The sequence below is a fragment of the Neofelis nebulosa genome, chromosome 1 (assembly GCF_028018385.1).
Source record: "Neofelis nebulosa isolate mNeoNeb1 chromosome 1, mNeoNeb1.pri, whole genome shotgun sequence".
NCBI classification, from domain to species: Eukaryota; Metazoa; Chordata; class Mammalia; order Carnivora; family Felidae; genus Neofelis; species Neofelis nebulosa.
In genome coordinates this window covers 9,623,699-9,651,064 of record NC_080782.1, presented here as the reverse complement: position 1 = coordinate 9,651,064, position 27,366 = coordinate 9,623,699, and the positions used below count along the sequence as shown (strand labels likewise).

Below are 27,366 nucleotides of genomic sequence, written 5' to 3'. Positions count from 1 at the left end.
AATCTATTATGTTTTTATATCTATGTTTATTTACCCTGACAAGAAATGAAAGGGGTGAAATGAAAGCTGCCTCAGTGCTGGTTTCCCATGCCCACAGGGCGAGGCAATGCTGGTTGGTATCACTTGCACACGCAGGAACGTCAAAGTTAGGAAACTCAGAACATGTATCTAGTGGCTATCCTACCTCATCCCTCCAGAAAGAGAGGCAGAGACTTCGACTTTAGAATGCCAACAATCTCTAGGGAGAGGAGGAGAAAGTCTCTAAGTTGGAATGTAAGCAAATGGCTCTAGGACGATACAGAATCTCTAACTTGTAAGTCTTGCTTTCCATCAACCATCCTTTAAGCCAGGTTGCCCATAACGTTTGTTCAGAAAGCCCCGATTGCATGGAAACATGGAAAGCTTCTTGGAGAATTGTTTCCCAGTGGTAATGCCTCCCTGTGTCACCATCAGCCACAGACAGCGATTGGAAATACCAAAAGGTCCTGAAGGAGCACACCTTAATGAACCCATAGCATGATTCCAGCACCCTTCCTGCCATTTCTACTTTCCCCCATGATTTATTAAGTACAGTTTATGTTGTTTCCCCACAGAAGAAAGAATTTTAAGCTCTAATCTACTGCTACAACACAAGGAGTAGAGGAAATATGGCCTCTGTCATAGTTGGTTTGGGCTAGTATAACAAATTATCATAGTGTGGAGACCTTAAAAATAAACATTTATTTTTCACACTTCTTTAGGCTAGAATTCCAGGATCAAGGTGCCAGTATGGTTCTGTTCCCAGGGAGTGTCCTCTTCCTGGTTTATAGATGACTATCTTCTCACTCTGTCCTCTCATGGCAAAAAGAGAGCCAGCTAGCACACTGGCCTCTTCTTTTAAGGGGACTAATCCCATTCAGGATGGTGAAATCTGAAACTTGTCCCCAGGCGTGGAAGGCAGGGAAAAGCCAAAGAAAAAGGCAGACCACTCAGATTGGTGGGTAGCAGATTTAACAAACAAGGGAACTTCCCTGCAGTGCCTGTCTCGTGGGCTCCAAGACAAGTAGATCTCCATATCTGCCCACCAGAATCTTAGAGGGTTATAAAGAGGTCTTAGCTGTGTGCAGTTATGTATTCAGTCCATATGGTCACAACGACATGCTCGCCCCAGGCTGCATCCTTGAAAGAGCTCCTAGTGTGGGGACAGTGGGCAGAGCTTACATTCCAAGACAGGGGAGAAGATGAAGAACCTCTGATTGCCTAGGTCCAGCTCACGCGTCAAACAGTGGCCACATCCTGTCAATAACCTCTCCTTTTCCATGACCTAAATGCTGTTCCATATATCACCCTTGGCTACCACAGTGGCTTTCTGGCCATTGCTTATATTTTCTACAAACCCTCTTCCTTAACGCTTTACCATTGCTATGCCTCATGCTTCTAGACAGATATACATATCCTGGTACTCAGTATATGTACTTTTTCTCTGACTGTACTTAAATCTGTATTCAATGTCACCTACTAAGAAAAGTGTCTCCTGAATACTATAACAAAAGCAGTACAATTTTCATCTTTAGCTCAGTTTCTTTCTCTATTTTTCTTCAGAGAACTTACCCCTTGCTAACTGGTGATATCATACGAGAAAATGAATTTATGTGTTAACTGTCTCTCTCCCTCCAAAATATCAGTTCAACAAGGGAACTAACATTGTCATATCCTCAGTTTCTAGAACATGGCCTGTAACTGAACCAGCGTTTAGTAACTATCTGATGAGATGGTGAATGAATGAATGAATGAATGAATTAGTGGTCCAAGGAAGTGAAATTGGAAAGTGATGGCTGAGAGACGGCTAAGCCCCTGAGTATCATTACAAGCAGTCGGTAGATGGCAACCAACATGAATAAACCCAGCATTAGTAGAAGAGAGTCCTATGTAGAAATACAGAGGTGAACATAGTAAAAATAGATGAAGGAACTACTGTTCAGTATATTAGGCAAACTGAATCAAAACTTAAAATCTAGTCCAAAAATTTTTTTATTTTTATTTTTTAAAGTTTATTTATTTATTTTGAGAGAGAGAGAGAGAGAGAGAGAAAGCATGAGCAGGAGAGGGGCAGAGAGAGAGGAAAGAATGAGAATCCCCAACCAGGCTCTGCACTGCCAGCACGGAGCCAACGGAAGGCTCGAACTCACCAACTGTGAGATCGTGGCCTGAACCGAAATCGGATACTTCACTGACTGAGCCACCCAGCTGCACCTAGCCTGAAAAACTTTTTAATAAATTAGGGAAATTAAAATTCTGACAAAATTTTATCTAGAAATAAGCTTCAAAGTACAAAGCACATTAATGACCTATTGTCACATTTTGCTGAAAGCTCTAAAAGATTTTAGCTTTAAATAGAGTGGACTGAATTAAATAATCACAATTTGGTCGAATACTCCTATTTTAGAACAATAGCTACTGTAGATTTATCCGCTAGAGTTGAAATTTAAGTTTTTTCCAAGACTTTAGTATACTGATAGTTAAACAATGCTTATAAATAAGCAATGAAGAAGAATACATCAATTGAAAAGAGTGAGAATTACAAAATTTAATAGATGAATATCAGCCTGGAAGTTCTCTTTTTTAAAAAAAAAATTAATGTTTTTATTTATTTTTGAGACAGAGAGAGACAGAGCATGAGCAGGGGAGGGGCAGAGAGATAGGGAAACGCAGAATCTGAAGCAGGATCCAGGCTCTGAGCTGTCAGCAGAGAGCCCGACCTGGGGTTTCAACTCAAGGAGTGTGAGATCATGACCTGAACCAAAGTTGGATGCTCAACCGACTGAGCCACCCAGGCGCCCCTAGCCTGAAAGTTCTCTTAAAAGTTGATACAAATTGGGGCATCTGGGTGGCTCAGTTGGTTAGGCGACCGACTTTGGCTCAGGTCATGATCTCACAGTTTGTGAATTCAAGCCCCACGTGGGGCTCTGTGATGACAGCTCAGAGCCTGCAGCCTGCTTCAGATTCTGTGTCTTCCCCTCTCTCTGCCCCCTCCCCTGTTCACACTCCGTGTCTCTCTGCCTCTCAATAATAAATAAACGTTAAAAAAATTTAAGAAAAGTTGATACAAATTAATGAACTTTGATAATAGTATTAAAATTAATTTAAAAATAATGACATTGGAGGGTTTAATTGTGTTAGGCTGAAAATTCCAGAGGAGTACACAGAATTATGAGAAGGTAGCAATGAATGAGAAGCAAAGTCATTTAAAGAGGACTTCAATTTCTGGTGGCTGCTGGGGACAGCAGTGCCGAGAATCACATCCAAGATGACTCTATCGGGGGGGGGGGGGAGGGCACCTGGGTGGCTCAGTCCTTTGAGTGCCCCACTCTTCATTTAGAGATGAGTCAGGTCATGATTTCACGGTTTGTGAGTTCGAGCCCCACCTCGTGCTTGGGATTCTCTCTCTCCTTCTCTCTCTGCCCCTTCCCTACCCACCTCTCAAAATAAATAAATAAACTTGAAAAAAAACCCAGATGACTCGACATAGGGTTCCGGGTGGTATCAGAAGTCTGATGGACCCAGCAGACTGTAATCGGTGCTTAATTTTCATGTCCGGTGATGCTAGAATAAAGCTGGCTCTCCTGGAAGGTGGGGCATTAGATTAGCTGGAGTTACCGACACTCATCTCTGAATAGGACCAGCGACAGCTTCCAATAGTTAGGAAAGCCAATCTTCCCTTCCCTTCCCTTCCCTTGAATTTCACTATACAGATCAGATGAGATAGGAAGCAATTGGCTCAGTGAACACTTATATTCCAAGGATGAGGTTCAGCCCGTGCGGCCTGGTACAGAGGTCACTGTGCAGAATCCGTGGCCTCCCAAGCAAGAAACTTGTTCATGCCGTTGTTCTAACCTAAGGAAAGGACCCCGTGTTTCTCTTCATTTCATTAACTTTTGAACACTGTGTTCATCATCCAAAGTACGTTTTGAGACTTCATGCTTTATCTTTCAGGTCTTTGATTTTCTTTTCTTGCGTGTCCAACCTGTTCTTATGCTTTCTGTGCCTTCATTTACATTTATCAGCTTCAGATAAGAAACAAGCCAAGGCCACTTTCACATCCCTGAGTGGCCTCTTTCCAGGTTGACACCTATGAGCTAAACAACCCCACAAATCCATTTCACAGCAAAATCATCCTGCTCAGGATTTTTCATACTTTTTTGTCTGGAAGTGTTTTGCAAAACACTGTATTGTGTGTCCTGTGAAAATAAATGTAGAAAAGTCCTAAGGAAGCTTTCTGATCTCTACAAGTGCAGGGACTCTGTTAGGAAAGGAGATACGTATCTTCATTTCGCGTGTGTATGCATAATGTGAAAATGGAGGCACTCAAGTAACCTATATGGAGAAGCTCTTGCTTGCATACGGCTAAAAGGCCAGAGGTCAGGGTCATTCAGTGCCGGGCAAGAGGTCCTGCAACGATACCTGAAACTATCACGGTATCTTAATGCGTTAACATTTATGTTATTGCTCTGAGTTCTCGAAAAAAAGTCTGTGTTTCCCAGGCTTTGCTTAATAAAGAGAAAATACGTCTTTCAAACATTTCACATAACATACACAAGGTTTGGAATCTTTTTCAAAATCCTGACGTATTTTGCAAACTAACCACTAAAAATGTTACGATAATAGGTAGTGCATTAGCATTTCTGCATCCTGACCTACACTGAATATAGTAAGTGAAGAAGACTTAGCAAATTTGATAGAGGAATATTGGCCCTGCAAAGCTGTTTTAATTGTTATGTATATCATTATAAAATTAATTTCTCTGGTTATATTTTTCATATTTTAGGTATTTTACATATTTATATATAGGTATTATAGATATTCCATAACCACATGCATAATCAATAATTTTAAGATTAAATCAATGCATACCTTAAAAAGAATGAAGTAACCAACATCCATCTACCCACCAGCCAGTTTAGGAATTGAGATCTGAGAAAAGGCCAGGGGAGCTTGATTGGTAAACCAGTATGTCCCCACCTGGAACACTTCTACTCCTGGTGGTGCCTACTGACTTTCTAGGGTACCATTCAGTTTAAGGACATCACTTTTCCTATGATCCATTTCCATATATGCCTTTTTCCTAAAATTTATATCCCCCATAAAATGACTGTGATATATGAGGAGACTTGCCTTCTCTACCCCCTTTTCCAAATTTCCCATTTTGTCATCCTTACGAGAAAAGGCATAACACGCATTCAATTCTAGTATTTTGATCATTATGAAGTGTTCCCCTTCGTCTCAGTAAATTCTCTTTGTCTTGAAGTTTCTCCTTATCTGATATTAATAAAGACGCTCCAGTGTTCTTTTACTTACCTTTGGCATGATAGATCTTGTTTCCTTTAATTTCAATATATTTGTGTTACTAGAGGCTAAATACTTAATTTTTTTTTATTATATTCTGAGAATTTCAAATACTATCTTAAGGAGGCACTGAGTTACAATATTTCTCCTCAAAAGGAATTGAGTTTTAGGCTGGCAGACAGTAAAGTATCAGAGGAATACATTGATCTGTCAGGCCTTGTTTTAGGCTTTCTTTAAAGAGAGTTATTACAGTTTTTTGTTTTGTCCCCCCCCCACCCCCCCATATTTCTAGGTTCATAGCCGTCAACCTAAAGTGTGGTTAGTTTTACTTTTTGTATTAGTTTGCTAGGATCACCACACAAAATCTCACAGACAGGGTGGCTTAAAAAAACAGAAATTTATTTCCCCATAGTTCTGGAAGCTGGAAGTCCGAGATCAAGGTGTCAGAAGGGCAGGTTTCTCTGAGGTCTCACTCCTCAATTTGCCAATGGCTGTCTTCTCACTATTTCCTCACATGACCTTTTCTCTGTGTGCTCACGTCCCTACTGACTCTTTCTCTTCCTGTAAGGACACAAGTCCTACTGGATTAGGGCCCCATCCCTATGGCCTCATTTAATCTTAGTTATTTCTTTAAAAGCTCTGTCCTTAGATACTACTTGGCAATGAGAAAGAATGGAATCCTGCCATTTGCAGCAACGCGGATGGAGCTGGAAGGTATTATGCTGAGTGAAATAAGCCAGTCAGAGAAAGACAGATACCATGTTTTCACTTATATGTGGAATTTGAGAAACTTAACAGAAGACCATGGGGGAAGTGTAGGAGGAAAAATAGTTTTTAAACAGAGAAAGAGCCAAACCACAAGAGATTCTTAAACAGAGAACAAACTGAAGGGGCATGGGGGATGGTGGGGGAGAGGGGAAAATGGGTGATGGGCATTGAGGAGGGCACTAGTTGGGATGAGCACTGAGTGTTGTATGTAAGCGATGAATCATGGGAATCTACACCTGAAACCAAGAGCACCCTGTATATGCTGTATGTTAAGTAACTTGACAACAGATTGCATTAAAATAAATAAATAAATAAGATTGAAAAAAAAGAAAGAAAAACTTACACTAATCTAAGTTATATCTCAATTAAAAATTTTATAAAACAAGAACAAAAATAAAGGCTCTATCTTTATTTTTTTTAATGTTTATTTATTTATTTTGAGAGAGAGAGAGAGAGAGAGAGAGAGAGAGAGAATCCCAAGCAGGTTCTGCACTATCAGAGCAGAGCCCAACTCAGGGCTCTGTTTGTCAAACTGTGAGATCGTGAGCAAAGCAGAGATCAAGAGTTGGATTCTTAACAGACTGAGCCACCCAGGTGCCCTGTAAAGGCTCTTTAACTATAGTCACCCTGAGGGTTAATTTCAACATATGAATTTGGATGCAACACAATTCAGCCTACACAGTCTTGTTAGATGGCCTTTCTGATAACTCAACTCAATCTTTGACTTGTTCATAAAGATTCTCCACCCTGATTGATCCTGGCCACCAAACGTTCCAGAGCATTAAGCATGTTCCAGAATTGCTCAGCTCCCTGCCTCCAAGCAGCTGTTCTCTGCCTCGTTTCTTGGCATCTTGGTGGAGACTCAGGAGGATCTCTCTGGATTTCCCTCTCCCTGGCTCCTTCTTCTCCGGTACTTTCTCTCCTAAATCCCGACCACCCTAGTAAGAAACAAACTTTAATCTCTTCCTTCTCTATCTAGTGTAATTGCTTCTCTTTCTTTCATCCTATATAAATGCACCACATCCCAGAAAATGTTCCCAGGGAAAAAGCCTACATAAAAGTAGATACCCTTTGTATGCCTCCTCTCTCTCACGGATAGTGGCCTTACATTAGCTGCTGTCCAATGGCTGCAACTTGTTGTGTTTCATATATTTTGTACATGGCATCATAGATTTTATACATATTTTAAAAGCTAGTTTAGTTGCATGGCACAGGTTTTGGTATATATGTTGTTTACCATTTATGTGAAAATAATTCAACCCTCTTGAGTAGATTTATTTTGAAATAGCATTGATTAAGTTCCTAACAGGATGAACTTTCTATTTGCTATTTTTTTTTTTAGTTATTGATTTCTGTTTTAATTCCACTGTTGTCTGAGAATATACTCTGAAGTGCTCAAATCATTTCAAACTTGCTATGGCTTGCTTTCTAACCCAGCATATGGTTGGTTTTGTCAAGTGTTACCTGCGCACTCAATATTTTGTGTATAATGGGTTACATGGAACTTACTACTAAAATTAATTTCATTTATATATTTTTTTAATTTTTTTTTTAATTTTTTTTTCAACGTTTTTTATTTATTTTTGGGACAGAGAGAAACAGAGCATGAACGGGGGAGGGGCAGAGAGAGAGGGAGACACAGAATGGGAAACAGGCTCCAGGCTCCGAGCCATCGGCCCAGAGCCTGACGCGGGGCTCGAACTCACGGACCGCGAGATCGTGACCTGGCTGAAGTCGGACGCTTAACCGACTGCGCCACCCAGGCGCCCCTCATTTATATTTTTAAATTCTATAATTCCCAGTGGATTCTTTCCGTTAGATTCTAATTCTCAGGTGAATTTCTCCATCCTCTCTAGTCTTTTTTTTTTCTATCTCTTCCTACATCCTTATACTCTTTTGAACATATTATTATTACTTTGAATATGTTCAATATAAGCTAATTCCCATATCTGGATTCCCTATGGGTCTATTTCTATTATATATTTGTTGGTTGGCTATTGGTCATTTGGTCCTATCCCTGCATAACGACTTCTGTGTTGGAACCCGCACATTAAAGCATTGAGGCAGTTTTCCTGAAAGGGTTCACTTTTTCCTGGTAGGTACCTAGACGTTCTGCTCACCTCTGATCCAATCAAGAGCTGAGCTGAATTGAGCTGAGGCCACAGTATTGACAAGTGGCCATCTCCCTCTGTTTTCCCTGGATCTCAGGGAACAGGCTTCTAGGAATTTTCACTGAGAACCTGATGGGTCTCCTAAGGTCACTACTCAGGAAGGTCCTGAATGCAAATGCTTTTTTTTTTCCCCTCCTTTGGACAGCAAGACTGTTAAAACTATATTATGATCTTCAAGGACTTTTTGCTTAGCTTTTTAGCCTTGTGAGGCTTCAGAAGTTGCAAAATTTTGAAGGGAACACCAGCCTTGTGTTGGGGTCAGTTCTCTGCTCCTCCCTTCCCACTGGGACCTTGCTCAAGTGTCAATATGAAGCCCTATGAGACCAACAAAACCTCTACTCGTATCTGTGTGTCAAACAGTGGCCCCCTGCCCAGCTAGACTCAAAACTCAGCCTCTTTCACTGTATCCAAAATTGGCGAAGGTTCCATGGAAAGAGGAGATACACAGCATCAGTTCAAGCTCCGCATCATCTTCCGTCTGGAATCTTGGCTCCTCCAGTCCTTGCTTTAGAGAAATATTTTTGTTTTTATTCAAGAATTCTAATTATTTTTCAGCAGAAGCATTGGGCTGCCACAAGCTATTCCATTCTGTCCAGAAATAGAAGTCTGGTCTATTTTTTAATTGGGATGTTTGTAATGTCAAATGATTTGAGAAAAACAATCTTCATTCAACCTCCATGTACCATGGGAGAGATTATGTAATAACAGCCAAAATGTATAAAATGGAAACTTGGCTGTATAAAGAATGATCTAACCTTAGAATAGGAAAGTGTGGTCATGAAAAACAGAATGGGGAAGTTACAGAAATATAATTTTAACTAAGAGGATGTATATTTGTGGATTATACTAAAAAACCAAACTGTTTTCATTCTGGGTGATGAGACTATAATTTTTTTTCATAATTTTCATAATTTTCTAATTTATTTGTAATTCAGAATTTGTTACTTTTACAATAAGCAAAACTAAATGCTCACCAAAATATTTACACAAATATAATGTTCAATTATTCAGAAAATTCCTTCAGAAGTCCTCGTTCCTGACATTATTGAAAAACATGAAAATAAAATAAATGTGAGGGGCACCTGGGTGGCTCAGTCGGTTGAGTGTCCGACTTCGGCTCAGGCCATGATCTCACAGCTGGTGAGTTGGAGCCCTGCATTAGGCTCTGTGCTGACAGCTTAGAGCCTGGAGCCTGCTTCAGATTCTGTGTCTCCCTCTCTCTCTACCCCACCCCTGCTCACACTCTGTCTCTCTCTCTCTCTCTCAAAAATAAATAAACATTAAAAAAAATAACAATGGGGCGCCTGGGTGGCTCAGTCGGTTAAGCGTCCGACTTCAGCTCGGGTCATGATCTCGCGGTTCGTGGGTTCCAGCCCCGCGTCGGGCTCTGTGCTGACAGCTCAGAGCCTGGAGCCCGCTTTGGATCCTGTGTCTCCCTCTCTCTCTGCTCCTCCCCTGCTCATGCTCTGTCTCTCTCTGTGTCAAAAATAAGTAAACATTAAAAATAATTTTAAAAAAATAACAATAAATAAAGAAATAAATAAATAAATAAATGTGATTGCTGGAAATACAAAATATAGCTAGTGTACATATTCCATGTATATGGAAAAAATATTAGAGAATATAGGAAATATTTGATAACATTATTATCAACAGATAAACCAAATGGGTAAATTGTATGGAACAGCCATACAAGTTAAACAGCATACTTTATAGCAGGACACTTTACAAAGCCCATAAAGGAATATACCATCATGAAATACAAAAATAGGAAAGTCACTTGACCTGGTGTACATGCCATGCATCTGTGAATTCCTCGAAGCTCAGTGAAAACAATAATCACAGCCAGTGTACAAAATGAAGATCAGTGTAAACTCTCATCGTTAGCCTGTAAGATATAATTATTTGCATATGAAAGTAATTTGTTGATGCTCATTAGGAAAAGAATGAATATGAAAAGTATCCATTGGCAATGTGGTGTTGCCTCTGTGTCTTGATGACAGAACAAGGTACGTGCAATCAGATAATACGTGTGCTTCGGGGTAGCAAGAAGCTAACACAGCAGAAGGAAGAGGGCGTTTTAATGTCATCACTAGTATTAACTGTTAAGTTGGGAACTGGTCACTAGGTGCCAGGGCACGTTGCTATTTGTTTACTACGGATTGATTCACTATTTCTCACAACAATCTGAGCGGAGGGTTTTGCTTATTTTATAGGTAAGAAGATGAGAGTTTTAAGAATTTTAATGAGTAGGGGGCGCCTGGATGGCTCAGTCGGTTAAGTGTCTGATTCTTGGTTTCTGCTCAGATTGTGATTTCACAGTTCATGAGTTGGAGCCCCCTGTCGAGCTCTGTGCTGACAGGGCAGAGCCTGCAAGGGATTCTCTGCCTTCCTCTCTCTCTCTCTCTCTCTCTCTCTCTCTCTCTCTCCCTCTCTCTCTGCCCCTCCCACACTCACACTGTCTCTCTCAAAAATAAATAACTATTTTTTTTTAATTTTAGATAACTTTAATGAACAAATTGATTTCAGAGTGTGCACTCTCTACAACCTTCAGAGTCAACATTAAAGTGAGTGGAAATGAATTATTCACTTTTGGAAACAGCGTAAAAGTCGGTTAGTTACATAGGGTGGACTCAAGAAGCTTGGGACTGACTTCATTTATGGCTCAAGGGAGATACAAATCTCATCTTACATCATTCCCTGATTTCTCTTCCAGTATATGTGATTTAGAGCACATTCATATACTCATTTCAATATATTTTTTAAAATTTTCATAGAATATATATTGGGAGGGAAATAAAGTGTCACAGCTGTAGGAAGCAGAGGGGGATGATTACAGACAACATAAGCATCAGAGATTGTGTTTGGCTGCACGTAATAGAATCGAGCTACCAAGGCTTGACCAAATAAAGGTTAATTTTTATCCAATAAGCTCAGGGAGCAGCAGTCTCAAGCTGTTGCAACGGCTTCAGGAAACTCTTAGTATCCTGGGCTTCATCTGTCTTAGGCTGGTCTTGGCCTGTGGCTCTCATTCTCAGGAACAATTCACGGGTCCAAGTGGCAAGGTCCACGTCCAGCCTGCAGTCTGCATTTCAGAGTATAGGAAGGAGGCAGGAACAGGCAGTACTGGAGAGCCTCCGTTTCACAAAAGCCAACCATTCTCTGAACACTTCATCAGCCGCTCCGGTTTGTCTGCCAGAATACACCTAGCAGCAAGAGAGGCCAGGAAGTGTTTTCTAGCTGGTCACGTGCTGCTTTGGACCAAATTCGGGTCTTGTACAAAAGGAAGATAGGGAGGATAGACATCAGACCGGCAATCAGCGGTGATTTGGGCTTTCATCAAAATGTTTCAGCTTAATCAGAAGAATGAATTGAGAAAGTAGCACATAAATGAATCTAAAAAGCCAAATCAAAGCTCTAAAGCGAAACAACACAATAAGACGGTGATGTGGACAAATATATTTTTTTAACGTTTGTTTATTTTTGAGAGAGAGAGAGAACGAGACAGCAAGCACGAGTGGGGGACGGGCAGAGAGAGAGGGAGACACAGAATCCCCAGGCTCTGAAACCCGAGGCAGGGCTTGAACCCACAAACCACGAGATCATGACCTGAGCTGAAGCCAGGCACTTAACTGACTGAGCTACTCAGGTGCCCCAGTGACGGGGACAAATATTAAGAATTAAGGGAAGAAGCTCAAGCTGAGTTTGTAAGACTGAGCAAAAATCAGCATTAATTTTTGAATTCACCCTATGCGTGCAGATTTTGAGACCTGCCTATGTGACTAATTATTATTTTTTACAGACTACCCGACAATCAAGGATTGGTGATAGGATCCAAACTTTTGTTAATAAACCCAGTGTTTCTTCTTGGAGCTACAGTACAAATGATCATACTATATGCCATTGACTTTTCTGAATCGAATCATTTAGGTTCTTCATTCTCAAGCCTATTGAAAGCCAAAGCTCCACTTTTACAACAAGTGTTCCGAGATGCCCACTCGGCCATCCTGAGAAGAAGAGATCTTAACTGGTTTTTAAGGGCCTATAGTATGCCCAACAAAGACATAAAGATGAAATAAAAGAAAAGTTATTTAAAATAGAAGATTATGTTCCTCTTTGTGTAAACGCTTGGTCACAACCAGGCCAGAAGAGCTAACCTTACCCCTGTACGTAGCATCACTGTGATAGTGATAACTACACAAATTGACTGATGCAGGGGCGTCTGGGTTGCTCAGCCGGTTAAGTGTCTGACTCTTGATCTCAGCTCAGGTCTTGATCTCAGGGTCGTGAGTTCAAGCCCCACATTGGGCTCCGTGCTGGGCATAGAGCCTACTTAAAAGAAAAAAAAAAAAAAGACAGATACAGGAGTGTTCTTTTGGTGAGTTGTTGTTCTTAATTTTGTGAACCAGCCTTGGTCAATTTCTGATCAAAACAAGGTTGAATCTTTCGGTAATTTATATCACCGTGGTTTTTCCAGGCAAAAATGCTTCTTGTCTACATGTCAAATGGAGCACTGTTACAAGCTTACATACTTCTGAACAGGTTCTTAACACCTGCGGATGACGGTGGCACCCTCGAAAGCCATGAAGGATACTGGCAATTCTTCCTCCTGTAGGGTTGTCTCATATACCGCAGAATGTTTAGAATGTGTGGCTTGTGACCGCTGAATGTTAATGACAATAAAAAAAAAAAAAAACCCTTTCACACATTTCTAAACTACCTCCTGAGGAGGCAGTAATGATTCCATGAAGAATCCTTAACCTAGATGTTTGGTCTAAGAACTGAAATTTTGTTGATGAAATTCAATACTAAATCAGTCTGCCTTAAGATTCATCTAGGAGGACTGCATACATTTGATAAGAATGCCCCCGGTTCCATTCTTTGGGTCTTAATTTGCCATTGCTTCTTCCTGTTCCTGTCAATAGGCCCGAAGCCGGTCAATCTGGGGAGTCAATTTCTTCATTCAGTGGAAGAAGCTCATTAAATCTATAAGCATTGCTGACACGTTAAATCATAGCACAAAGTTTATTTCTCCTTGCTGCTAATATTTGTTATGAAGATTCTGTGCCCAGCTCTATAATTTGATGTCTTCTTCCTGTATATGCAATCCGTCAATTCCTGTCCACTTAGACTTCTGACCCCCTGTCCAATTCTGATCAATGATGCTTGATCAGAACACTTAGAACACCTCATTGGTCTCTGATGCCTTCATTCGGTCTGACTCCGTTCAGAGTGAATGTATTCCACTCCACTGTAAATCCAAGAACCCAGGCTCTCTCCAAACACACCCTCTCTATCTCTCTCCTTCCTCTGCCTCAGCATGTAGGGCCTATCCCTTCACCATGCCACCTATGTCCTGGCATTAAAAAACAAAAACAAAACCAAAACAGATTCCCTCGAAGAGGCAAAAACAATGAGAAAACGTTGAAGAAAAGGATTGAATAAAGAATCATCAATGCCCTAAACCGTATAGACAGTCAGAAAGAAATGAAAATATTTGAGTGTTAAGTACCTCCTCTGTGTGTTTCCTCTCCTTCTCTCATCCCATAACCACAGATTATAAACTCCCTGAGGATCGGGATCTGTCATTTTGTCATTAAATTGTTTGCTACTGATACCACAAATTTTGCTAGTGTCTGAACCACAGTAGACACTCAAACATCTGATAAATAAATGAATGAATGAATGAATGAATGAGCGAAAACATCATATGAGGGACAGCAGTAGTCAAAAGAAGTCTGTGTGAAAGTGTGAAGTTGCCCATCAAATTCTGAAATGGCCCACACATTGATCTTAACTAAAATGGTTAATTCAAAACAGTTATAACTACTTTGAAAGTCTTTGAAAACAGAATAATGTTGTCCAGTAACAAATGCATATCTTTTATGGTCAACAACAAGCAGTGTTTACTATTCTCCTGAATGTGTGTATATAATATATATAATGATAGGACTTCTAAATTTAAATTGTAAATTGTAAATTTTAAAAGAGTGTCATTATTTCCCCATTTAAATGCTGGGCAGCAACAACAAGCACTCACATAGTTTAATTTTACAACTTGAGAAATTTCCACTTGTTTATCAATGGGTAAATCATTTTAAAAAATACAAGAATATTATCTTTCTAGTTGAACCTCAACCAGAATCTATAGTGCTAGATTGAAATTGCTTTGAACCAAGCATTTCAGTCTCCTAAAATTGGCATATTTTGAACTATAAAATACAAGCATTTGCAAAAATATTTTAAATTGTTGGGTTTTATGTCTAAAATGAAGTAAAAGTGGCATATAAAAACATACTTGTATCAAATTTTGAAAACTGATTGAAAAAATGAAGAGATACAGCATTTAGTATTTAGATGATTTCTGCACCTTAGAACTCTTTTGATACAGAAACAGAGCGAACAACAGAAATTTTTCACTTCGTGTCAAGTGCAGTAATTTGAAAACAATAAGCCAGTAATTTCCTGGTCTCCCAGTGAAATCAGGGAATTCAGAACATTCCTTTGTACAGGAACTTTCAGACGCAGGAGGCAAAAGATGGCAGCAGTGAGTTGTTCCAAGACCTACACTACATATGATCATCGGACTTCATTTTTCAATATTATCTAATTGTGCATTTAATAATATCTTAAGTCATAAGTGATTTTAGATGAAGAGAAATCGTAATTTACCAATGAAATTGGGCACAGAGCAAATCAAAACTGTTCAGGGCATCACTGCCCTTCTTAAATACCCACCTCACCTACCCTCTACATAAGTTTATAGGGACTGCCTCCGGGTCATTTCCAAGGATTACAATTAGCGAATAGGTTTTGCCACGGCTCAGTTAAAAAAATAACTCTAGGGGCGCCTGGGTGGCGCAGTCGGTTAAGCGTCCGACTTCAGCCAGGTCACGATCTCGCGGTCCGTGAGTTCGAGCCCCGCGTCGGGCTCTGGGCTGATGGCTCGGAGCCTGGAGCCTGTTTCCCATTCTGTGTCTCCCTCTCTCTCTGCCCCTCCCCCGTTCATGCTCTGTCTCTCTCTGTCCCAAAAATAAATTAAAAACGTTGAAAAAAATTAAAAAAAAAACAGCTCTAAAACACTTATAAAAAATTATTTTCTTAACTTAGATCTACATAGGCATAGAAGACACATGTTTCCCATGGATAATATTTATGCATGTACTTTAAATTTAATCCAAAGTGTAACTAACCTTTTCTTAACACCTCCCTCTCCACCCCACCATGACTTCCTGAATTAAAAGATGTGAAATACAGGTTAAAAAAAGTTTTTTCCCCTCCCAAATCCGACCAAAGCTAAGGTGAGAACAGAGCATCCTTTAAAATATAATGCAGCCTAATGGATACACTACTGCTAATTTGTCTTGTACCAAGTTCTCTGCAGTAATTGAATGCCTTTCTGAGGACTAAAACAAAAAATACAGTTCGACATGTGCTGAAATATGGCCCTGCAGTGTCCTCTCTCACAGGGATTGGGAGTATTTTAATATGGAGCTGGCTTTAAAACTTGAAGCCAGGCCAGAGCACTAATTTTGGAGGCGAGACCAAGCTTGTGTGGGCACCTGTAACCCTGGGTTGAGAGGATTAAAAACAAACATTTGCACTGTCGTCCGAAGTCCTTGTCTTAATACGCTGCTCCTTGCGTTTATTTCTACCTATTTAACCTGTCTAAAACTTTTTTTTTTTCTCTTTGCATTTACTTCAAATGATAGTTTAGCATGCTCCAAAGTACAACAGAGAATAGCCCCGGATAAGTATTCAAGTCATTTAACTTTCTTGGATTATCTCTTTTGACACAAAAGAGAAGCACTTTGCCAGGGAGAATCATAAGCCCCCCAAATCCCTCTGATGACAATTTCCTGTATTCTTCCCTGCTTATCTGTGTCTCAGAAACCAGCTCTGGGGAGGGGAGGAATAGAGAAGATCACAGCCTCAGACAGTCTGGGATCTACAGGGTCAGGGACGGCGAGCTGTGGCATGATTAGCAGAAACGTTTGCCTCTGGCCCAGGGTGGGCTGCGGTCTGCGGTCTGCCCGCCCAAGTCCTTTGCAGGAGGGGCAAGCCCCGTCATGATACCTGAAACAGGGACACAGGTGAAGGCCCAGAGGACTTTCTTGGCACATAACTTGGGGCCTGTTTTCTAACAGTCCTTTCATCGTTCACGACGTGGATTGTACTTGCTGTATTTCACAGTAAGAGAGGCACAGAGAAGTCTCAGTGGAGTCAATGAGTCAAACCATGGGGAGATACGGAAAACCAATCTCAAAGTGAAGAGAGCAATGCGGGATCCATTGGAAAACTATGCAGAAGGGACAGGTGGGGGGGGGGTTCCAGTTGAGCTTGGGGAAGGGGCGGAGGGGGGGTGGAGGGAGGAGGACGAGAAGAGAAGGTGCCGAGGTGTGGAAGTAGGAAGGCACAAGAGGGGGCTCAAGAGGAGGCGAACTCGTCATCGCGGTCTATTCAAGTTCCAGACTGGACAAAGGTCTTTCTCGCAGTTAAGTTCACATACGTTCCAGATTCAAAACCAGCGGGATTCTGTTAAGAAGAAAGTCTCTCCCATGTGCGGAAAACATGTTTTAATCTAAGTGCCGGGGGTGCCAAAAACAGGACTGGCGCTGTGGTGCGGGTCGCAGATGGATGTCCTGCGTTCTCTGCTCTAGAACAACAGGATTTCAGAACACCCACTTGCACCCAGTGGCTTGCACCTTCAGCCTGCCCCCTGCCCCCAAGGCGCACACCAGCTGCTCTAGACCCCCCTCCCGCCCCTGCCCCTTTGTTTGCAGGCCGGCATCTGCCCCGCCACAATAAACTGTCGGCTTCTTGCACGTGAACCGAGGAACCGGCCCAACCCGGGGTTCCAGGCCTTCCCCGGGCCCCTTCCGGCTTTCGCCAGGTTGCGAACAGCCACCCGTCTCGAGGCCCGGCAGCGCGTTCGCCAAGGATGCTCGGCCCTCTCCCAGCCCGCGGCCTCCTCCCCTCTCCCCTGCTGCTGCTGCTGCTGCCGCGAAAACCAGGAGAAGTGGAATGCGCACGGCGAAGCGCCGCGCGGTCGCGGCGGCACTGGGCATGCTCGGCGCCCAGGGCAGGTTTGGGCGGCGGGGCGGACGCTTCCTCACTAGCCGGGCGCCCGAGCCGGCCGCCGAGGCATAGGTGGAGGCTGAGGCTGCCGCGCGCCGCGGGAGGAGCCTCGCCCTCGGCGGCGGCGGCGGCGGCGGCGGCGGCACAGGTGGCGCGGGCCGCGCGCGGGGCGCAGCACGGGAGCGCTCGGCGCCGGGCGCCGCGGCGGCCCCAGGCTCGCGCCCGCGGCGGCAGCCGGCCGAGCGGAGCGCCGGGCGCGGCGGCGGCGGCGCCCGGAGCCCCGAGGAGCCTGGAGGAGCCCGGAGCCCGCGCAGCCCGCGCAGCCCGCGGAGCCGGGCAGGGGGCGCTGCGCTCGCCGCGCTCGGAGGGGCCGCCGGGCCGGGCGCCGCGCACTCGCGTCGGGAGCCGCCTCTCCCCCGCGGCGCTCGCCCCTGCTCCCCGCCAGCCTCGCCTGTCCCGCGGCCGCGCTCAGACAACAAAAGCGGAAGATGCTGCACTTGGGCAAGGTCAGGACCTTGCCCTGAAGCCGGGCGGCGGCGCGCACGCCTTTTCCCGGACTGAGGAGCTGTCGCTGGTGGCGGGTGCATGTTCTCCAGGAAGCAGTCGGGCGCCGCGCCGTTCGGTGAGTTGCTTTCGCTGGGCTGCCGGGGCCAGGCGCATCCTCCTCCTGGGCGCCGTCCTCCTCCTCAACAACCTCCTCCTCCTCCTCCTCCTCCTCCTCCTCCTCCTCCTCCTCCTCCTCCTCCTCCTCCTCCTCGCCGCCGGTGGGGGGTTGGTCCTCTGCTCCCGGCCGGCTGGCGGCGGCGACTGCTGCGCGGTCCTGCCAGCCGGGGGAGGACCGCGATCGCGCCCGGTCCCCTCTCGGAAGACGGCTCTGCCTGGAATGGGGACCAGGGTTAGTGCCTTTCTCGGAGCGGTTAGCAAGTGGCTTCTTGCGTGCTCCCCCTCCCTGCCGCCCCTCTCCCCCGGAGGAGGCGTATATAGGGCAACATCAACAATACTGCTCCCCGCCACCCTCAAGAACATACCCGTTGCCTTCATGACGTCCCTAATATACGGAGAAGACGGGGTGGGGGTGGGGAGGACTTCCCTCTAGTCTTTTGCCCTTATGTTCAATGTCATTACGATGTTTGGCTAGAACAAAATGGAAATACTTAGTCATATGCGTCCATGGCCGTTTCTTCAGTCTCCCGCTGCTTGCCAGACCCAGAGCCCCTTTGGTCTATATTTAGCGGTTTCAGAGGAAGCCTTTTCAGCTCGATTCACAGGTTTCGGGGGCTTCTGCGTCCTGACAATAGATAGCGAGGCTCTGGAAAGCGCCGCCTGAAACCCAGGTTTGGAACGCTGTGCATGTGTGTGGGGAGACTGCGATGCGATATTTGGGGGATCGGTAATTAATGGCTGAAAAGCAACGCTGCTTTTCTTTTCGCCGACCTTCCTCTTATTCTGGTGTGTGATGTGTTCTCACCGATTGCTGCTCAGCTGGTTCGAGCCACTACGTTCAGAATTAAGTCACCGGAGAGGTGGTGCAGCCTCCCCGGTCGTGTGGTAGGAAAGCAGTCTTGGGGATTTTTGGGGTGTGTGTGTGTGTGTGTGTGTGTGTGTGTGTGTGTGAGATTCCAACAAAGGACAGCTACTTCCCAGATGCCTAAAGTTGTGTTTCCTTGTACGTGCAGGGGTAGGGAAGGGTGTGGAAATAAAGAAAAAGAAGGGCAGGTTGTGGTTCCAAGATGTTTTGTTCCCCTTGTGTGCTTGGGTTGAACTGATCTGATTTGCTTTGGCCCTGAAAGGTGTTGTTAACATGCATGCCTAATGTTATCGAGCAAATGTGTTGGTTTAGAAAAGGGATAGGGTACAAGCAGACTGTCGGGCCTGACATGCATAGATTTTCACTTTTCGGAACTATGTGACCAGTGTTTAAGATGCTTGCAATTTTCTGCAACGACTTCCATGAAAATAGGGAGGTGGTCCAACTACCCACGAGTTCTCTCATTGTGCATCTTTCCATCAGTAGTAGCTCAGGGTCCGGTGGTAGTCCTGTTCAGCTCTTTGCAGTTAGTAATTCACCTACAGGATTAAAAGGCTTTCAAGCCGCAGCACTTCTAAAATCCCATGGAGAAGTGTTTGATATGACTCATGTAGAATTACAAGGATGAACCTGTGCATGATTTTGGGGGCTCGTTCTGTGAGAAGCCTGACACATAGGGGTGGGCATCCTCAGATGAGGACTGGGTGCTTTACACTGCCCTAAATTCTCTTTGCCACATGCAGAATCCATGTTTAATGCTTTTGGGGGAAAGGTTAAGTGGCATCCTTCCTGCTCTGTGGGCCACAGGATCTCAGGACTTGAATGAAGATGCTTGTATCGGGAGTTAGACGGTGAAATTTGGGAGGCCTGTAATTATACAGCTAGGAGGTGTCAGCGTTGTAGGAAGCCCTCTACGGCTTGAGTTAACTGAACGGTGTGATTAGCTTTACCTGTATCCTGTTAGTTTCACCTTCTACATGTTTAGAAAACTTTCCAAAAGCACTTTGAACACACCATTGTGTTCGTTGCATTGTTTTAATACAAGATTTCTTTCAAGAAGAAGCAGAAAGTGAGGGAGACAGATTTTTTTTGTTTCCTTTGGAGTCTGCTGTTCAGTTTTAAACGTGATTCTTAAAGGACTAGTGGATACTGTTCTGTGCTGATGTGTGTACGCAGACAGGTGCCGGTGAGCAGGAGTAAAACTACGTGTGTTGTACATGTGAGTTTCATGTTATATTGTAGATTGAAAACGATAGTACCTGATTGAATGGCAATTGTAGTACGTACATGAGGTTGTTGCTCTAATAAAATTGTCATAGTCTTGTGGAAAGGAGTTATTTAATTTCTCGAATGTTTGTGTAGTTGTACAACCTAATCATTATAGATGTCACTAATGTTTTCATTGTTTGTAATAAAAGTCATGCACTGTCAAATTACAGTATTTCCATCAACTTCACATCTTCCACAGTAGAACACAAGCCAAGTCTTTCTCCCAGTGAAATGGTTCATTGGCGAGAAAATGAATTTCAAATGAAATTAGTTGGAAAATGCAATTTATAGTTTGTTAAATAATTTCTGAGGATAATATCACTTTCATAATGACCTTTAAAATTAAAAATGAAGATATCATATTCTCAAATATAACATTACTTTTGACATATAATTGAGAATGCAGTGCTCTCCTGAAAATATTGTAGAACGTGCTCCTTTCCACAGTACTTTATCAGAATTCTCTTTTATACAGTACGCATTTATGTAGTACCGTTGGAGAGTTCTCTAGAGGGATTTCATCAGGCTTTCCTTATGTAAGAAAACAGCAAAACTGCATTTAAGCTAATTTATTGTAATTTGCTTGTCCATAAAGTCAGGTGTGCTTGGTATGGACTAGTGTATCTGGTTAACAAGACAATTGAACCAAAATTAGAACTGTTGCGTTTTGGACATCCAAAAATGTTTTTCTTCCTTCTTTTTCTCATGACTGTCCACAGAAGATTTGAACATCCATTTATGATTGTTTCTCTATGTGAACATTAGTTTTACTTCTGTAATGGGGAATGGGTGCTGTGAGTATTACTCTTCCTGAAAGTTTCTTTTTAATAAAGATTGTTATTTTTGAAAGATGCCATATAGTTGAGAGTATTTAAACTGGAACATCACATTCAGGGAATGAATTACCTCTGAATTACCATTCAGAGCACGAAATACCAAGAGAAGTCAGGCGTATATTCTTAAATCCAGTAGTTCCGTTGAAGGCGTGGTACAGTGGGTCCTGGTGGGCGGATTCACAAGTCAGAAGTACATTTTCAAGCCAGATTCTTCAGTTGGCTTCCATGATGGTTTTCATCATCCATATTCCAAAGGTGTTCTCAGTACTCTGAAGGCTCTGTGAGAGGTGTTATGTGGGTGTGGGTGAAAAGTTAATTTGAGGGGGAGCAGTTCACGATATTTGTTGCTGGCTTCTGATTTTTTTTTTTGTATTAATGTAAAATATTAAACATGTCATAAGTAAATCATTTCTATCACATTGTCTGCCAGTCTAGCCTACTGATTAATACACTGCCTGGTTGGGTTTAATGAATCTAATTATCTTCACAAACAGTACCTCTAACAGAGGAAACTCACAGAAATATTTGATCGTACTGTGCTTTTAGTCCATTAAAAATGTTAAAACTCATAGCAAAAATGTGTAGTTACGACACTTCTCGTTGTTTATCTTTTGGTCACGTAGCTGTTAAGTATGCTCTCAAGCTCTTTATCATGGTAATTGATTTGTAAGAAATGTCTTAGCTATATTAGGATATTGAAGCTATACTCTATATCAATTAGTTTTTGACAAATTGGAAATAATGACTAACTAAATGAAATAGTACTTCCTGGAAGCTTTCCATCTTAGACACATATTCAGATGTATCCCTTGGTGAGATTCCTCAAAAGTTATCTGTAAACTGAATTACATCTATTGAAACTTCTTATTCCCTTAATTGTCATTTCATATCAGAAATACATTTCTAGAGGAAAAAGTTGGGCTCTGACCTACAATGAATATTGTGTGTGTGTGTGTGTGTGTGTGTTTTATATATTGTATGTATATATTATATATAAAATACATGTATAAAATAATGAAATATATTTATGTTATAGTGTAATGCTATTTGGGATTCTGTTTTGTGTGGGTGCAGAGATGTGGAGAGAGTGTTGGCTTTGGGTGCGTCCCAGGCTGTCTCTTCTCAGCTGTGTCCTTGGCCATTTATGTGATACTCAGACTTTAGCTCAGTTTTTTTCCCGCTGTAAAATGGGCACAACAGGACAGAATATCTGAAAAGATTGATTTCAGGATCAAGTAAGTAAGAGCACAGGTGGCTTACACATTATGAGCATTTGCATAAACATATGAGATATATATCTGCATATTAAGGTGGATAGTTGTGCTTCATTTATGTATTATTAAATATGTCCTATAGGCTACCACCCTCTCTAACAAAAGTGTTCAATGGATATATTCTCTCCCTACTCTTATTGTAATATTACTTTATTATGTAGCATGGCATATAAAGTATATCAAGTTTTCTCGTCTACAGCATACCAGTCCTTTGAGTATTAAAATATATATTAGTTAAGCTAAAAGAGAAGTAAGTTGTATCTACCAGCACTATTATTAACAAAAAAGATTCTAATCAGAGTCAGAAAGTATAAAACTTTGATACTCTCTATTAATGTTTATATTATTCACCTGATTAAGATCAAATTTTCTACAAAGATTCACATTATACAAAGAATATCATAGACAGTTTAGGAAATACAACCTCACTTTCTGTGAAGTCAGATACTAAACACATGCTCTGTTTGGAACCACAGGGCATGAATCCCATAATAATGTCATTGTAACAAAGATAAAGAAACATTAAACAGCTAAATTTATTATGTAAATAGAAGACTCACTTACCCCCACCTCCTCATTCAAAGCAAGTTTTTTTTTTAAGTTTATTTATTTATTTTGAGGGAGAGAGAGAGAGAGAGAGAGAGAGCGAGCATGCATGAGTGGGGGAGTGGGGCAGAGGGAGAGAGAGAGAGAATCCCAAGTAGCTTCCAAGTTCGGCACTGAGCCCTATTCGGGGCTCAATCTCATGACCATCAGATCACAACCTGAGCAGAAATTAAGAGTCAGTTGCTCAACCCACTGAACCACCCAGGCACCACTAAAATCAAATTTTTGAAAGTAAAATGTGTGTTGTGGTATCTTTTTGACACTAAAGGATAATTTTCACTTGCCATCTAATTCAGTAACTTTAGTAAAGTGTCCTACTCCTTTGGGTTTGGTTATAGGAGCTCCTGCAAGGGAGAACTGTGATCTTTAGCAACCTAATTTTACCATACTAAAGCTTGGATGTATCTTAGGATTTGTTACAGAATGTGACCTGTTTAACAGGAGACTAATTTATCTGAAGTCAGAAAAACATTTTGACAATAAATATAGTTATTTATATTCAAATTTATGTGTTGTTGTGGGAACTGCCAATTATGTTACCAGAGTAAAATACACGTTATAATAACAGACCTTTCTGGTTTTTGGCTCAAAGTGAGTGGTAAGCCAATTATGTTTGGTTAAATAGATTTAAGTGTCAAGATGTCTACAAATTTCGCATGATACAGAATGTACTATTAAAGGGTATATTTAATTTGTAGCATTAGATGATGAAGAAGAGATAGAATTTAATTCCACGGTGGAAATTAGCTAATACATTTATCCCGCATAGGTAAGGGCTAGAGTTTTCTCATTAAGAACATTTTGTGTGTGTGTAATAGGTGTGATTATCACTACTGTCATTAGAAAGTTGATCCAGTAGGTGTATATTAAGAAAAATGCATTTTGTATGCACGTTTTATTTAGTTTATTCTTTGGGTTTTTGCGGTTTTAAGTAATCTTACAATGTTTATTTTAATCTTTTTTCATTTAAATGTTCAACATCACAAATCACAAAAAGCTATACATTTACCTTAAATTATAACACGTGCCAAAATGTGGATTGTTGGGGGTCTTTAAGAAACCCAATAAATATCATCCCAGCACCCTTATAGTTTCTGAAAAAGTCGACATTTTGAAAGAAAAAGAAGTAAAGGAGTAGCCACCGTGGACGAAATAATCAGGTTTGATTAGAGGTAGTTTGATGTGATGCCAGATGACATCCCAGGGCCTTGGCCTTCTCCCCTCCTCCCTTCCCACAGGGACGGAGCTGTCTCTGAGCCCTGGAGCCTAGCCTTGACTCTCTACAGGCAGGGGGTTCTTTAGAGGAAGAAGGAAGGAACTAGCCAAGCTGCTTCCTTTATTTTTCAGAAACAGAGGAAGTGAAGGTATGGAGAGAGGCCATAGTGTCACATGAATTAAGTTCCCTTTACCTGGAAGGAAATATCAGAAGTAGGAAAGAAGTGTTCCTCACTGACATGCTTTATAAAGAATTCTGGTTGTAGAATTCTGGATATAATAGCTTCCACAGTATTTTGCTTAGAAGTTGAGCTCTTTAAATATTTTATGGTATTTTGACACTATATCAGGAATTATCTAATGCCCTGGCTGATTTATAGAGAGTATGGTCCATGAAATTCAGCTGATTTATGTATTGCCAACTTTAAAATAACTCATTCTCAGTGTTTCTTCCCTACTCTCCACGTTAGACTTTGACTGCCAATACTTGGGTGGCCTTGTAAGTGGTGAGAATTGGGCATAAAAGGGACAGTGTCAAAATGTGACTTCCCAAACCATATATAAATGATGATCCATGCCAGCTGTTATCGACAGCACTTTCTACCTCAGTGTAGATAATTAGAATTTGGCTGGCATTTAATGTTTTAACTTTTAATAGAAGCAATAATGGACACTGTCAAGAAGAAAAAAGTGAATTTCTAAGGAAATGTGATGTTTTATTTGACTCCGAGCATGACTACTCAACCTTAAGAAAGCTCACTTCTTAAAATAAATTTTATTCTTCTCTCTCAAATAGTTTGTTTGGACTTTCAAACATTAGAGTAACCTAGCAGTCATTACCTTCAGCAATGCAATAATTTAATTCTCGGAAGAATAACTTCTTTGGCAGCAATCCAAGTCTCCCAAATACAAAAAAGCCAAGATTCAGTCTCTTGTCTCTAACACGGTCCTCACTGGTGGCTCTGGTGTGTGTTTGTTTGTTTGTTTGTTTGTTTGTTTGTTTGTTTTTTTGGGTTATTAGATAAGGAGGTGGGACGAAGATTTCCAGAAAGGCAGAAAGGTGAAATGGGCATCATCTGAAAAGTCTCAGAGACAGTAGAAATCATGTCATATGTACCCAGGTCATAGAAGGTGATGCAAGAAGCCTGGTGCTTGTAGTGTGTGGGTCAGACTGTTTGGCTTGAATTGGGTTGGAGAAAAGTAATAATGTTAAATCCACTGTAGATGCATAAATATATTATGGCACCTCTACCCAAAGGAACATTATACAGTTGAGAGTTATCTCTTCTAAGACAGTGGGGAGTGTCCATGACATTGAAGGTTAAGAAGAAGGTTAAGGTTAAGAAGCAAAGCAGAAACCTATATTGAATATGATACCCAGCACACATACCCATATACACACCCATACAAACACAAGAACATCGTGTTTATGACAGGTTTCAAGAGCTTTGTTCATTGTATATTGTCTTTCCACCAAATATATAATAGTTTATTATGTATTACATCATTACACAGAACAAAAGTATGCCTTTAAATTTGAAAAGGATATTGTATTTTTGCTTTGGGATAAATTTCGTTAATTAGCTGAATGCCTGACTGAAATTAACAAGGCGCATCCTTCATTCAGTGTATATTACATATATTCTGTTCAGTTCTACACCTACATTTTCTGTTTTTAAAGTTAAGAGATGTTTTGAGTAGGTTTAGCAAGTTGGTGTCTTCTTGAGAGCTGTGCAGCGTATTAGTGAAATATTTTCTGTTTTTCGAATAATGTTTTATTATTTTTTTCTGTTTTCAAAAGTAATGTGGATTAATTAAAAATTTGAAAATATGGTAGTGATGAAACAAAGCTAAAGTTCATGCATATATCTCAAGCCACAGAAATGACTATTTTTAGCAGAATGCAAATCCATGTACGTTTTTAAATTTAGAAGATCCCTCATATTCTGTTTTGTTACTTTTTAACACATAAGGCTGCTTTTTTTCATATGATTTGTATTCATTTTTAGTGTCTGTTTTCCATACCTTTATGTAACATCATTTACTTAAATAACTTCCTATTTTTGGAGATTGATGGCATTTTTGTTTTTTGGTGGTTTGTGTAATGCTGTGATTAAAGCTACATAGTTTTCATCAGGCTATTTTCTGTAGATTACTTCCTAGAACTGGATGTTTTCAAGGCTGTTGATAGATGTTGTCAATTTGTCCTCCAGAAAGGTTATATAATTTACATTTCCTTCAGCGAGGCAGGAGTGTGCCAATTTCTCCATGATTTCAACAACTGGGTATTTTAATTAAAAAAAAAAAAAACGAAAACAAATTCCAATTAGGAGGAAAATTGTGTTTTTCCTGTGATTTAATTTGCCTCTCTGTGACTATGGCTGAGGTTAAATATTACATAAGTTGATGACGCCGTCCTAATTCTTTTGTAAATTGTCTTTTTGTATGTTTTGCGCATTTCTGAGTTGGTTTATCTGCCTCATTTCTCATTGTTTTATATTATTTGTCTATAATAGTTATATTACCTTTGCCAGGTTTTATCAATTTATTAACCATTTTATTCTTATTTTTAAAGCATAATTCTAAAGCTTGTAGTTAAATGTATTCCTTTTTCCTGGGGGGAGGGATTCCCTCTTTAAGGGAGCATTCTACCTTCCCTGATTTTGTTTGTCCCAGTAGTAAATATGGTAATGGAGCAGATGGTGGAGGGAGTATTTAATAGTTGTATTCTGACTTGACTGAGTTCATATCTCAACTGTTCCATTTTTCTATTAGCAAGTGGTAAGTTACTACTGAGTGCCACTGTTGATAGAGGGCAGGTAACTCCTGTGTCTTCAGGCTGTTGTGAAGGCAGATTAAGAGACTATGGACCTCACATACATAGCAGAGAGGCTAGTATATTTGTGAATCTCAAACACCTTAGTTATTTCTACTCTTCCTTTTTTTATTAAAATTTTTTTTAAGCTGATTTGTTTATTTTGAGAGAGAGAGAGAGCGAGCATGAGCAGGGTAGGGGCAGAGAGAGAAGGAGAGAGAGAATCCCAAGCAGGCTCCCCATTGTCAGTGCAGAGCCTGATGCGGGGCTCGAACTCATGAACTGGGAGATCATGACCTGAGCTGAAATCAAGAGTCGGATGCTTCACTGACTGAGCCACGCAGGCGCCCCTCAACTGTTAAATAATAAAGATGACACATCTTTTTCTCTAATTCTGCCTTTTGCTTGCTCCACAGGAAGCATAATTAGGCACCTGCACAGGCTTAGGGACCTGTGTATGACGGGCCAGGTGTTTGCCACGGTC

General features: G+C 41.4%; 1 protein-coding gene across 6 annotated transcripts in view; it reads left to right on the top strand.

Moving 5' to 3' along the window:
- Positions 1–17,808: 17,808 nt before the first annotated feature.
- CTNND2 (catenin delta 2) overlaps positions 17,809–27,366 on the top strand; it is a 947,889-nt gene continuing 938,331 nt past the window's right edge. For 4 of the 6 annotated variants that reach the window (XM_058715770.1, XM_058715751.1, XM_058715761.1 and 1 more), the window contains exon 1: positions 17,809–17,961. In XM_058715770.1, coding sequence (XP_058571753.1) covers positions 17,925–17,961 — 37 coding nt within the window. In that variant the 5' untranslated portion in view covers positions 17,809–17,924. Of the gene's footprint in view, positions 17,962–18,150; positions 18,235–18,558; positions 18,674–27,366 lie in introns of those variants that run through there. The other 2 variants (XM_058715743.1, XM_058715735.1) reach the window with 2 other exon arrangements.